This window comes from Dermochelys coriacea, chromosome 1, assembly GCF_009764565.3.
Source record: "Dermochelys coriacea isolate rDerCor1 chromosome 1, rDerCor1.pri.v4, whole genome shotgun sequence".
Lineage (NCBI taxonomy): Eukaryota > Metazoa > Chordata > Testudines > Dermochelyidae > Dermochelys > Dermochelys coriacea.
Window position 1 is genome coordinate 209,800,104 of NC_050068.2, and position 14,606 is coordinate 209,814,709.

Here is a 14,606-nt window from a genome sequence, read left to right on the forward strand (position 1 = left end):
TGCTGTGCAGTCCGACCGCCCCCAGTTCCTTCTCCAACATCTTTGGTCTGGGACGGACTCTGGTAGCAGAGCCCACTTCTCCTATTCCCTCTTAGTTAGTATTTTCCTCCTCTTCTTTTTCCTTCTATCTAAAAAAAAATTGTTTATCTTTACAGTTCTTCTCATAGTTTAGGTTTCTGTTTTTCCCCGCTTCCTGCCCTTGCCAACCAGGAAGCCTTTTCCATTGACTCTTAGGCTTTTCCGGGTTTGAGAGGTGTGATTCGTGTGGGGCCATCTTCTCAATAACAGATGGCCATCTGCAGTGTATCCTCTGTCAGGGAGAGGGACATGTCCCTCAAAAATGTTCCCATTTGCCTTGGCCTGAAACCCAGAGCCAGGAAAGAAAGGGATATTAGATTGAAATTTCTCCTCATGAAGAAATCGCTACGTGCGGCAATGAACCTGGGTCCGGACTCTTCCCCAGAGAGGCTCTCATGCTCTGCCAGGTCATCAGCTGACCCCCACTCTCCACACACTGTGAAGAGAAAGTTATACTGTGATTGTGCATTTGACAAGAAATGGACTTCCTCCTCCTCACACTTTTTAGGCACAGCCTGCCAGAATATCATCCCCAGCTAGGTCGGTGGCTTCGACCTCATCCGACAGGGGACACAGGTCCAGGGCTCGTCCAAGTACCTCTGGTACCGACTCAAAGAAACAGTCTAAAGACCCTATCTGTGCAGACCATAAGCCCTCAGCACCATTTCCCAGCTCTGGGGACTGAGGTGGCCCGTGTGCAGGAGCAATGGCACCGACACCATTTCTGGCACCAACGAAGCCATCGGCACCAAGTAAATCCTCACTTCTTCAACAGGACCTCCCCCCACTTCTACCCTCTTCTCTGGACTCACGAAATTCCTCCCTCTCTCCACTAAGAACAGCGCCTCCCTTCCCCAGTGAGGAGGAGGAAGTGGAGAAGGAGGACGAAGGTTCCATTGTTCCCTCGACTACTGGACAAATTGCACTGGCTTATCCTCACTATATGCAAACTACCTCTGGCCCCCCAATCCTGACAGGGACCACCATGGATGCAGCCATATATACCACTCTATGGCACTCTGTACCTCAAAGTAGCACTCTGGAACCCCCATATTCATTCTTGTCATATAATTATGATATACTTCATACAAAGCATGCCATGTAAGATATCATATGAAAGGTCATGATCTGCTGAAACCCATTGTTCTGTCCAAATATGTATATCATTAGTGTGTGTGAAGTTATGAGATTTTACTGTATGGCTGTTACTGAAATACGTTGTACGTTTGAGAGTCTCTACTGCTAGGTGGTGATCCACTCCCAGGAGGATGTTAAGCAACCATTAATCAGTAGGGGAGTTGTAAACAAGGGATTTACAATACTGTAAGAGGGCTGCACAAGCATCACACAATGGGGGATTGCTCAACTCTGTGACTCAGCAATGTCCACCAGGACATGTCTGGGTTAGTGTTTTCCAGGCATATGGACTGAGGATATAAAATAGGGGACAGTGGCATCATGCCTTTGCCTTTCTACTCCCCCACCTACACGGGGAGCAACAAGAACACTGGGAAGACAAAGACTTGAATTGAGGAGACTCGTCCCAGGTTTAAAGGGGAAGCCTGTGTATTAAAAACTTAACATCTAGTAGGGTGAGAGAACTGATTGATCTAAATACTGCCTATTCTTATAAGGTTTAAGATTTAGACTGTGAGCTTACCTTTTATTTTCTTTCGTAACTATCTCTGACCTTTTGTGCTTACCACTTCTAATCACTAAAATCTATCTTTCTGTAGTTAATAAATCTGTTTTATATTTTACCTAAAACAGTGTATTTTGGTTGAAATGCTTGGGAAATCTCAACTCAGTTTACAAAGGCTAGTGTGTGTCCTCTGCACATTGAGGGAGGGATGAAGTGGGTAATAAGGTTATACTGGTCAGGCTCCTGATGAGGGCAAGATGGTATATTCCACATGCAAGGCTGGGGGGTTGGGAGATTTGCAGGTGCCTTTCACTGTATGATTCATGAGTGGCTCAGGGAGAATTCATGTAATTTAGCTGGGTGTGGGGCTCCATATGCTGTTGTACTGAGTGATAACAGCACCCGGGGGGGGGGTTGCTGCTTTTCACTTGCAAAGCATTGTGAGAGACAGCCCAGGCTAGAGAGTTAAGGGGGCACAGTGGTACCCCAGTTTCAGGTTTATTCATAGGTGACCTCATCACACACTTCCACCAAACTGGTCATATTGGGACCCTGGGGTCATGTTTAGGGCACAATTTGGGAACCCTCCCAGAGAGGAAAGCCAGAGACCTATACCTCTCCCTTCTCCATCAGTCTCTTGCCTCAGGAAGTCAAACTGCCACTGGTACCCACTGAGGAGGAAAAACAGGAAGAAGGGCACGAAGAGGAGGCTTTTCCAACTTTACGTTTTTCCTCCTCTTCACCTGATGAGGAGATTATGCCTCCACCCCCTGCATCTGCCGATGACTTCAGGCATTTTCAAGATCTATTCCATAGGATGGCAGACTCCCTATAGATTCCATTGGAGAAAGCCAAAGACCAGTAACATAAACAGCTGAATATGTTCCACACATCCTCTTCCTCAAAGATCACACTACCGATCAATGAGGCTCTTCTCGAACCTGTGAAGGTTCTGTGGCAGACCGCAGCTTCCATCTCTCTGACCTGCAAATGTGCCAACAAAAAATATTATGTTCTGGAGAAGGATGCTGAATTTTTATTTTCGTACCCCGCCCCACTTCTTTGGTGGTCAGTGAGGTGCAGGAGAGAAGCCGTCAATAGCAATCTCGATCTAGTCATCCAGGCAGAGATTGGAAACGCCTGGACCTATTTGGATGCAAGACATTCTTCAGCCATGCTCCAATTTAGAATTTCAAATTATGAAGCTCTTATGACCAAGTATAATGATCTGAACTACTCCATATTGGAGGCACTCTGCCATGACTTACCAGTAGAGGATTTACCATTCAAAGGTCAGAAACTATTCTTGGAGCACACAGAAAACTCTCTGCACTCCCTTAAAGACTCCCCAGCTACACTTCATTCTCTCAGGATATATACGCCAGCACCAAAGAGATGTTCGGCGAAGTACCAACTCCCCCCGTGATCCCAAATTCAACAATACACAATGCTGTCAACAAAGGACTCTGACTAAAAGTAGATAGCCCACTCCTCAAGGGGCTGCTTCTCATGCACTAGCACCAAAATAACAATTTTGAAGGTGTGATCAAGATACCAAGAAGCCTTCCCTTGTTCCAGTCATGCCTACCATCCCTGACATTCCAACAGTTTGGTGACCGACTAGCTCCGTTTTCCCCATCTTAAAGTTTCATCACCTTGGACAAGTGGATTCTAGAGACAATCAAGGAAGGATACTCCGTTCCCCTCCTATATATCCCACCCCCCCCCACCTTTCCTCACCATCCCTCTTCAGGGACCCCTCTCATGGGGAGAAATAAGTCATCTTCTGCAACTGGGAGCCATAGAACCGGTTCCCTCCCAACACATGGGACAGGGCTTCTACTCCTACTATTTTCTGAGTCAGAAGAAGTCTGGCGGCTGGTGTCCCATCCTAGACCTTTAGAATCTAAACAAATTCATCAAGCTGCAATGTTTCAAGATAGTTACCCTCTCCATTATTATCCCAGCCCTGGAACAGGGGGACTGGTTCTCAGCTCTTGACTTCCAAGATGCATACTTTCATATTTCCATACATCCAGCTCACAGAGAATTCCTCCAGTTCATCATGGGCACTGACCATTACCAGTACAAAGTACTGCCCTTTGGACTATCCACTGTGCCTCAGGTGTTCTCCAAGGTCCTCAGGATAATCATGGCCTACCTAAGGAAACAAGGAATAATCATTTTCCTAAACTTGGACTATTGTCTCCTCAAGGCCCCATCCAAAATCGACGCTCTCCGAGCCGTCCCTGTAACAATGGACCTGTTCACAAAGCTAAACCTCCTGGTGAACCTAGAAAAGTCTACTCGAACACAAGTACAACAGCTGGAATTCATCAGTGCACAGTTGGATGCCATACAAGCCAGAGCCATCCTACCACATCACAGATTCTCAGTTATAATGGATCTGATATCCACCGCATGGTTCTGCCCCCCCCCCAGATCTCTCCATGAACATGCCTCCAGCTTCTAGGCCACATGGCAGCGGCCACGTTTGTGGTCCGGCACGCAAGACTGCACATGCAATGTCTTCAAGCATGGCTCCATCCTGTATAACTCCCCCACAAGCAAAGCATTCACAAACTTTTATCCATGCCGAGGTGAGTCAAGGACTCACTCCTGTGATGGACACAGCTCAGTGACGTTTGTGTTGGAGTTCCTTTCCTACAACCATCACCGACTATGATCTGAACGACAATGCTTCCCTAATCAGTTGGAGGAGCACATATACATGAACACACAGTGCAGGGCAGATGTTCATCCACCGACTCCATCTTACACATCAACCTCCTAGAACTCTGAGCAGTCCGCAATGCCTGCCAACATTTCCTACCTCTTCTCAAACATCATACCATCAGAGTGGTGATGAACAATCTCGCCTGCATGTATTACATCAACAGGGCAGGTGGAGCGAGGTCCCTCTCTTTATGCTTGCAGGCGATCAAACTGGAACTGGTGTATCAAGAATGACATCTCCATTTCAGCCGCGTATCTCCCAGGGCACCAGAACACCACTGTTGATGTACTGAACAGGATGTTCTCACATGATCATGACTGAGAGCTGGATATGCAAGATCTTCAACCCATATTCAACTGATGGGGCATTCCCACTGTATATCTCTTTGCCATTCAATACAATGCCCGCTGCGCTCAATTCTGTTCCAGGTTGGAACTGGGGCATGGATCGCTAGGGGACATGTTCTTCATAACCTGGAATGCACCACTCCCCTATGTCTTCCCTCCTTTTTCCCTCCTATTCTGAGCACTTTGCAAAATAATAGCTCCAACATAGTCACAATAGGTCTGTTATTCTTAGCTTCTACGCATGATGGTATGCCAACTGATCTCTCTCCACCTAATACCATGGTTCCTTTCACAGGACACATCTCCATCCCAATCCATAGATGCTCCACCTCAAATCCTGGCTCCTCTGTGGTCCCAGGGTCCAGAAATAACCTGCTCAGATGCAGTCAAACTTTTGAATAGCAGGTGTGAGATGACCAGACGAACTTACATTCACAAATTAATTAGATTTCACTGCTGGAGTGCCTCACACCAGGTTGATGCAGCACACACTCTGTTGCCCCTTATTCTTGCTTACATTCTCCACCTTAAACAGTCAGGATTGGCCAATAGCTCTATTAGGGTACACTTGGTGGCAATCACTACCTTTCACTCCCCTATTTACGTCCCTACTCTGTCTTCAGACACCTGCTCACAAAGTGCTTCTTGAGGCATATTCAAAATCTCTATCCCGATATATGAGACCCAGTCCCAGCCTGTGACCCCAGCCTAGTCCTACGTTCCATGAATAGCCCCCGTTTGAACAAGTGGCAACCTGTTCTTACAAACACCTAGCAATGAACACAGCCTTTCTTGTTGCCATCACCTCTGCTAGACAGTTGGGCAAAATCACAGCCCACATGGCATATCCACCATACACAGTGTTTTATAAAGACAAAGTTACACTATGCCCACACCTAAGATTTTGACCAAAGGTCCCAACAACTTTTCATCTTAATCAACCTATACACCTCCCTTGCTTTTTCCTGAAGCCTCACAATAATCAACAAGAGGTGGCTCTACACACCTTAAGTGTGACGTGCACAATAGCCATCTACTTGGATAGGACTAACCCCGTCCGGAAATTTCCATGATTATTCCTCTCCACCACCAAAAGATCTAGAGGCACTGCTATATTTAAACAATGCCTCTCTAAATGGATCTCCCAATGTATACATTTATCTTACAAACTCCATGATAGACAACCTCCTACCTCAATCAGAACACATTCCACATATTTGTTATCTACCTCAATTGCCATTCTTAATAATGTCCCCATAGATGACATTTATAAGGCTGCCACATGGGCATCAACAGATGCCGCAATGGACACTCTCCTTGGAGATGCTGTCCTCTCCTCAGCAGTACATGTCGCTTCAAAACCCCTGCCTTCCAACAAGGGGCACTACTTTCTAGTCACCTCCAGTGGAGCACCCACAGGGACATCACTCAGAGAAGAAGTTGTTACTCACCCTGTGCAGTAACTGAGGTTCTTCAAGATGTGTGTCCTTATGGGTGTTTTACTACTCACCTTCGTCCCCTCTGCTTTGGAGCTGAGAACCTAAACTCTGTGGCAGAGAAGGAACTGGGGGCGATCGGATTGCACAGCACTATATATATAGCACAGAGCGGGAGAGAGGGAAAGGGCATCTGTGCTGTCCGATGGGCACTGCTGGTGAAGATCTCCAATCCAAGGCACAAGGGGTGCTGTTGCACCTACATTGGAGCACACATAGAGACACGTGTCTCGAAGAACCTCAGTTACTGCACAGGACGAGTAACCCTCTTGCATGGGGGCATTAGGCTCCCCTGCTTTCTTCCCTCCCCTTATGCAACTGAGAGTCAATGCACAGGGCAAGATCAAGAAAGACCTCTAAGCAAGTGAGGTTTTCAATGCAACTAGCTCATCTTTTACATCTTCACTGAATCCTCACCAGAATTGATATAGCTGGGCTGCTCCATTCCATTTGACATCAGCCACAAGCCGTTGGAAATGTGCAGCGTAGGAGATGACCAGCCCTTTCCTCTGGTGAAGCTTCCAGAGGGCAGCCTCTGTAGAGCAGATCCAATGCGGGTCCTCAAAAATGGTTGAGAAGGCTTTCTGGAAGGCATCACAGTTTAAGAGCACAGGGCTGTTCTGCTCCAATGGGGACATCCAATCAAGCACTTTGCTGGTAAGAAGGCTGACTACTGGCCCCACCTTTTTTTGGTCTGTGGGGTATGTACTGGGGCAGAGCAGGAGGAGCAGCCTGCATTGTTTCAGCAACTCCCAGAATTTCCGGCACTCCCCACCAAGCCATTTGGGCAGTGGGACCATGGGAGCCGATTCAGGCTCATAGCATAGCTGCTTCTCCCTGTGAGTGTGCTAGCTGCTCACATAGGCTCTGTGCTTTGGCAGTGAGCTACCTCACTTGGGCCTTTAGCATGAGGTTCTCTGCCTGCAGGCAGATGACTTGGTCCTGAAAGTCCCAGGCCCTCAGGGAGCCACGGTCGGAGGGCAGCCTGCCCCTTCCATCATCTGTGGAGGGGTTAGATGGAGTGGGGAACCAAAGGGGTCTGAGAAAACTGTCTGACCTGGGCTGTGGGTGGCCTGTATGGTCAGTTAACAAGTTGCAATTGAGGCTCAAGCCGGGTCAGGATACCAGAAAGTCAGGGTCAGGCACCAGGTTACAAGACAACTGGCAAGTAGCTGAGTTGGAAATGAACCAGGGTCAGAAGCCAGAGTCTACGATCCACAGCAAGGCAAGGTCTGGAGCGGAAGCAAGTAGGCTGTTTGCATCATTGCTCAGACAGCTTTCCATGATGGCTTCTTGGTTTATATACTAGCATGAGCCAATCAGAGGGCTACAGGGGGCTGCCACTCAGGCCCTGCTGGGAGGTACTTCCTGCAGTGTCTAGCTAGGGTTCTCCAGCAGAAACCCTGCCTAAACTTCCAGTGATGATGCAGAAGTGTCAGCAGCCCAGAAACTCCATGGTCCCAGGTTCTGATAGGTGGCTGTGTTTCAGTGGCGTGTGAAGTAGCGTACAGTTTGCAAAGACCACTGAGATGAAAAGGGCTATAAATAATTATTATACTTTTGACTGAATGAATGTTAATGAAATACCTAAATTGCATTGTCTGTTCTATATTAACAGGGGTTCTTTTTTCTCTATTCACGTTTTGTCACAAGAACAATTCACAAAAGACCAGCTAAACATTAAGAGAGAGATATCACAGAGGAATATTTGTTAACAGATTCTGAAGAACCCTGGTTTATTTATTTATTGTTTTCACGATTTTAATGGCTATTATTTTTAAGCAGATATAAAGAATAACCTTCTCCAGCAATGACCATGGAAGAGTCCTTTGGGCATGCCATGGCCCATGATGTCACCTCTTTTCCAGAAAGAGAGTTTAGAATATTCTGCCCTCATTAGCAGAGCATTACTGGCTGCATTATTAATATCAATCAAATGCCTCACTCCAGTTTAAAAGCCATGTGCTGTGATTGTAATCAGTACTCAGATAGAAAGCTCTGAAAACAAAAGAGTGTGAGACAGCGGACAGAGGTATTTGCAGATCAGTACTCAGAATGCTTTGTCAGCTCGCAGCACTGTGGTGCTGATGGCTGAGGTGTAGGTTCTAAACTTACAATGAGCATCCCACCACAGGTCGTCCACAGAGATCATCAGCACCAAAACCACAAGCCCCATTTGAGTGAAATGCCAGCCATTAGAGGGAGACATAATCCCACACCTACATTCCATATGTTTTACACAGGCACATACTGAAAGGCCTGGATGCACCTGGTGGACACCCCAATTTCTGTTCTGAATGTTTTTGTGGGATGTTGTGCTGTGCATGATTAGAATAACATAAAGAAGACATCAGATAGTCAGGATTCCCTTTCCCTGCCATTCTGAAGTGAGGGCTTTAAGATATTGGGGGATCAAGGGCACTGATGGTCTGTTTAAAATGAACAGTTTAAATACATCCAAGATTTACCTCCCTAGAATGTGAAGTGGGACACCAGTGCAGCTAAAGAAGCTAGCATATTTTTTTGATTTTCATCATTTGTTATCAAGTCAGCCAGAATGACTCAGATACCACCATGATGATGGAGGAAGTAGGTATGTGAGGTGAGAGATAGAAATTAGGAGGTAGATAGATGGATGGATGGATGGATGGATGCAGAGCTGCAGTATAAAGTGCACTGTCTACTAGTAATTCTAAAATTTGCCCAAGGAATTGGTCTGAAAAGCCAGAGTGCAGCCCCAAAACGTTATCGTGTGGCTCATAAATGGCCTTCATCTTTAATACAGACCTGTGGCTCCTGAGAGGCTACAGGTCCCATTATGCAATGTTCCTTCTTCATTCAGAGCATTATATGCTGGAACCTGTAATCTCTTATAGGATGCACTTCTGTATTTAAGATGAAGGGAGCTAAACATTGCCCCATTTTATTTTGGGTGGGCTTCTAGTCTAACAAACTTGTTCATCCAAGTTATTTATTTTGCAGATGCGAGTGCTTGTGAGAAGTGTCCCGAGGATTTCTGGTCCAACGAAAATCACACATCCTGCATCCCCAAGCAGATAGAGTTCCTGTCCTGGACAGAGCCCTTTGGAATAGCTCTTACTCTCTTTGCTGTGCTGGGAATTTTCCTAACCTCTTTTGTTCTGGGGGTCTTCACCAAATTCCGCAATACACCCATTGTCAAGGCCACAAACCGGGAGTTGTCCTACCTCCTCCTGTTCTCCCTGCTGTGCTGTTTCTCCAGCTCGCTATTCTTCATTGGCCAGCCCCAGGATTGGACTTGTCGTTTGCGGCAGCCAGCCTTTGGCATCAGCTTTGTCCTCTGCATCTCTTGCATCCTGGTAAAGACCAATCGCATCCTGCTGGTTTTTGAAGCTAAGATCCCTACAAGCCTCCATCGCAAATGGTGGGGCCTCAACCTGCAGTTCCTTCTGGTCTTCTTGTGTACTTTTGTGCAGATCATCATCTGTGTGATCTGGCTCTACACAGCTCCCCCTTCCAGCTACCGGAACCATGAGTTGGAGGATGAGATCATCTTTCTCACCTGCCACGAGGGCTCCCTGATGGCTCTGGGCTTCCTGATTGGTTACACCTGCCTCCTGGCTGCCATCTGCTTCTTCTTCGCTTTCAAATCTCGGAAGCTGCCAGAGAACTTCAACGAGGCCAAGTTCATCACCTTCAGCATGCTGATCTTCTTCATTGTTTGGATTTCCTTCATACCTGCCTATGCCAGTACCTATGGCAAGTTTGTCTCAGCCGTGGAGGTGATTGCCATCCTGGCTGCCAGCTTTGGGCAGTTGGCCTGCATCTTCTTCAACAAAGTCTACATCATCCTCTTTAAGCCTTCCCGCAACACCATTGAGGAAGTGCGCTGTAGTACAGCTGCACATGCCTTCAAAGTAGCAGCCAGGGCCACACTGAGACGTAGCAACGTGTCACGCAAGAGGTCTAACAGTGTAGGCGGTTCCACGGGCTCTACCCCATCATCCTCCATCAGTAGCAAGAGCAACCATGAAGACCCCTGTCCTCTGTCTACCTCCACGGAGCGGCAGCAGCAGAAGCGGGGATGCAAGCAAAAAGTCAGCTTTGGCAGTGGGACAGTCACCCTGTCATTGAGCTTTGAGGAGCCCCAGAAGAACTCTGTGGCCAACAAGAATGCCAAGCACAGGAACTCCCTAGAAGTCCAAAACAGTGATGACAGCCTGATGCGGCACAGGGCCCTGCTTCCTCTACAGAACAGCGAACCCCTAGGTGTAGAGTCTGGCTTCCAGGCACCTTCAAGACAAGAGTCAAGCTTACAGGAGTCAGGAGTGGGAGAAACCAAACAAGAGATGCAAAGCCCAGAAGAGCCTCCTCTGCCGTCAGCAAAGTCCCAGAATTTTATAGGTAGCGGAGGTGGCTCTGTCATCGAGAACACAATACGTTTTTAACAAACCAAAAAATGATAAAATCCACCACAGTTCTCCGGAGAAACCAGCTCACCTGCTTTCTTCTTTGGGAAAGACACCAAAGACACATCTGAGATGTAGCCACCACACCTTATTGTTAGTACAAGCAAAGAGACCCTCACTTCCAAAGGACACACAGGAGGACAGACTATCAGAAGGCTACTCTAGGGACCCTTGTACTGACATTGTATTTGTTTTAAAGAAATTGGGATCAGGACATCTTGAAAGGACAAGTGAAAATCTTCTCCAGCTCGGTTTTAGTAAAACTTTGCCTACTGCCTTGCCATTGTCGATCCTGCCTGCCAGATGGCAGCTCAGCTGGCTGTAGGCATTTAGGCAATTTCATTTTACTCTGCTTTTACACTGATGTATAATACCCCTCTTCCCCATTGTGTATAATAGTCCCTCTGTATCTAACATGTGAGATCTCTAACCATGTTAAACCAAGGAAAGGACTCAGCTGTACTAAAACAGGACTTCCAGTTTGACCTGGGGAAAGGGGTCATTTAAAAATAAAACAAATATACATAAATATTCTGAATGCTTTCTACAGCCAACAGTCTGAACATGCAAAGTATTTAATATGATAGACAGTCCTCCCTGCTGTTTATATAAGGTGATGTTCCAACCCCTGCTTCCTGTTGCTGCCAGTGTGAGCAGTAGTGAATGCTGACAGTATTCTTCATAAAGATCAGTGCATTAGATCGAATTACTAGTGGCCTGTTGGTTTGTTCCCATTGACATGTTGTCACCGCCAGGTTGCCTATTTTGGTGGAGTGGGAGGACAGTTTGCCACCCAAGGGAGAATTTTGTGAGAGCTCAATGAGATGTATCCATGAGTGATTATGTTCCTAGTAGTTATATGCTTAATGAAGTGTTTTTGCTATAATGTCCCATATGACATACATGGCTAAACATTCCCATCACGGACTACGGTGTTTTGCCATATTAATTTCTCTCTCTCTCTCTCTCTCTCTCTCTCACACACACACACACACACACACACACACTCTTCAAGATGGGGAAACTGTCCCCAAGAAGTGGTTATGTTTGGGTGTAGCCAAAGGAAAGATGAGTATTGGAGGGGCACACAGACAGGTGGCTGGGTGCAGTATGAGGAAATGCATATGGGCAGCCAGATGTTTTGGGGTTTGTGTCATGCACAGAGGTAATAGTCAGCTGAATATTTTGGAGCAGCTAGGCTTTGGGGGAATTTATAGAGTAGGTAAGCCAGAGCAACTGTTTCAATCCTGGTCCATCTTGAAGGAGTGTATGGTACAGGACATATCTCCTTTATTTGAAAGAGAAGCTTTAAGGGTTGAGAGGTGAAAAGTAGAGACCTTTAAAGACACTCTCTTCAGTGGCCTTCTCAAGGTTGATCCAAATGCCTCCAATTTTTGATAAGATATGCCGACTCTTCTCCCACCCATTTTGAGGATGTTTGAAATGAACTCACTGATGTGAAAATTTGACATGAGGATGGATAAGAGAAATAATGCACTTGTACGGCCACACTGCAGACAATGGCTTACATCAGGGATTAATTGCAACATAGATTCCAAGGCCCTAAGGGACCACTGTGATCATCTACTCTGACCTCCTGCATAACACTATTCATAGAACTTCCCCAAAATAGTTCCTAGAGCACATCTTTTAGAAAAACATCCAATCGTGAGTTAAAGTTAATTTAGCGCCCTCTGTGTGACAGTTATCAGCCTGTGTGAATCGATTATACTCTTCTCTCAAAATACTAACAAATGCTCTCGGTCACTACAGCAGAGTAGGTTGGCCTTAGACTTACCTCGAGGAGAGACAAACAAAGGTCTGTGGAAATGCCTTGGTTAAAATCTCATTATTCTTTTGTTACTATTAGGTTGTCATTGTTTGGGGGGCTTTTTTTTGTCAGGGCAAGAAAATAAACCTTCCAGATGATATTGCCATGTAAGGGTTTGTTTTACTGTCTGTGGTGTTAGCTGAGGAGGAATATTGTGGGGAATGTAGGGGTAGACTGAACTTGAAGAGACACTTTTTCAAGGTAGGGATTAATTAGCCTTTTCATTGCTGTGCGTGCATTCACCTGTGCAGGCAGAGCTTCTGTTTATATGTAGAAAAACAGCAGCAAATTAATTAAGTGAACAACATATTAAAATGACATTTGATAAAAACAATTAAACTGCAGGGAGAAAACTTAAAAATACACACTGTGGAACAATTTTTAAAAGTAGGCTCTGCCATTGAAGCCAAAGGGAACTTCAGGTACTCAACACTTCTAAAAACCAGGATACATATATAGATGCTTAAATATGGATTTAGGAACCTAATTTCAGGCATGCAATTTTGAAAATCTTGGTCTCTGGCTTTAACTGTGCAAGGAAATGGCCACTAGATGGCAGGAGTAGCTAAAGAATAAGACAAGTGGGATTCTAGCCTAACCCTGAGAATAGTTTCCAAAGACGTATGTCTTGGTTCAATAGATCATCTGCGAAATGGTAAACATAACTGAGACTCACCTGGCGGAATCACTACTGCAGACTTTACAAATCCCGAGTCACCAGCCAAGGCACAGGTGCATTCAGTGAGTAAAATTAAAGTATAAACAGGAACACAAACACAAACATACATATGTCCATGGCCACTGCACAGATGAGAGCTGGAAAGTAACTTATGGCTTCCTTCTGTCAATACTCATCATTTTACATAAGCTGAAAGGAGTGAATTTATCTTTCAGTGGATAATGTTCATGTTTATTTCCAAGTTTTTGGGTTTTTTAAACCTACATAAAGTGCAGTTCTACTCTGAAAAGTGACTTTGCTATCATGAGGCCCTATATTTATTGGGTCACCAGTGACTCCAGATCAAATGTATTCAATTTGCAGGTAAAGAAATGGGTGAAGGGGTGATTCTAATTGTCACCACTACACATTCATCCTCTGAGAGTCAAGCTGGATTCTGTCCTTGTTCACCTTCACCAGCAACCCTGATCTAGTTTGGGGTGTACAATAGGTGCAGTTTTGGTGCAATAGACGTCCTAAGGAAAAGAACCCATGTCATAAAGGGGATTGTTATTCAAGTCATCTTTCACCAGCCAAGACCATGAGCTTTCCACCTGACAACCGCAGGAGGGGAGGAAGCTTCGATAGGACCTGTATCTAAAAACACCTTGCAGCACACACACAATACTAAAACTTAAAAACAACTTGGACACCCAGCAGTGTCTTTCTGCCAAAAATCCAAGCCAAAGATCCACCACGGTGTCTGGAGCTGTCCACATGAATAATTGCCCCTCTAGATGGCTCCCAGACAGCATAAGAACATAAGAATGGCCATACTGGGTCAGACCAAAGATCCATCTAGCCAAGTATCTTATCTTCCAACAGTGGCCAATGCCAGGTGCCCCAGAGGGAATGAAAAGAACAGGTAATTATCAAGTGATCCATTCCTGTTGCTCATTCCAAGCCTCTGGCAAATAGAGGTTGGGGACACCATCCCTGCCCATCCGGGCTAATAGCCATTGATGAACCTATCTTCCATGAATTTATCTAGTTCTTTTTTGAACCCTCTTATAGTCTTGGTCTTCACAACATCCTCTAGCAAAGAGTTCCACAGGTTGACTGAGCGTTGTGTGAAGAAATACTTCCTTTTGTTTGTTTTAAACCGGCTGCCTATTGACTCCTGCTACAGCCCTGCTGCTATTTGTAGGATCAACCTGTGGAGACACTACTGTTATTACAGTGGAGGAGACCCAGAGAGAATATTAACTTCATATTGGAATGCCATGGAAATCTGGATGGTGTGCTGGGAGTGGTTCCAAGGAAAGCAACTAGTCTGATCCACTGTCCCCTCTCATCCTGACCCCAGCAA

At 45.8% G+C, this 14,606-nt stretch overlaps 1 protein-coding gene across 3 annotated transcripts in view; it reads left to right on the forward strand.

Moving 5' to 3' along the window:
- The window catches only part of CASR (calcium sensing receptor), a 169,236-nt gene extending 157,517 nt beyond the window's left edge, over positions 1 to 11,719 (forward strand). For all 3 annotated transcript variants that reach the window (XM_038411854.2, XM_038411835.2, XM_043513115.1), the window contains exon 7: positions 9,283 to 11,719. In XM_038411854.2, the coding sequence (XP_038267782.1) occupies positions 9,283 to 10,727 (1,445 nt within the window). In that variant the 3' untranslated portion in view covers positions 10,728 to 11,719. The remainder of the gene's footprint in view (positions 1 to 9,282) is intronic.
- Positions 11,720 to 14,606: the final 2,887 nt, after the last annotated feature.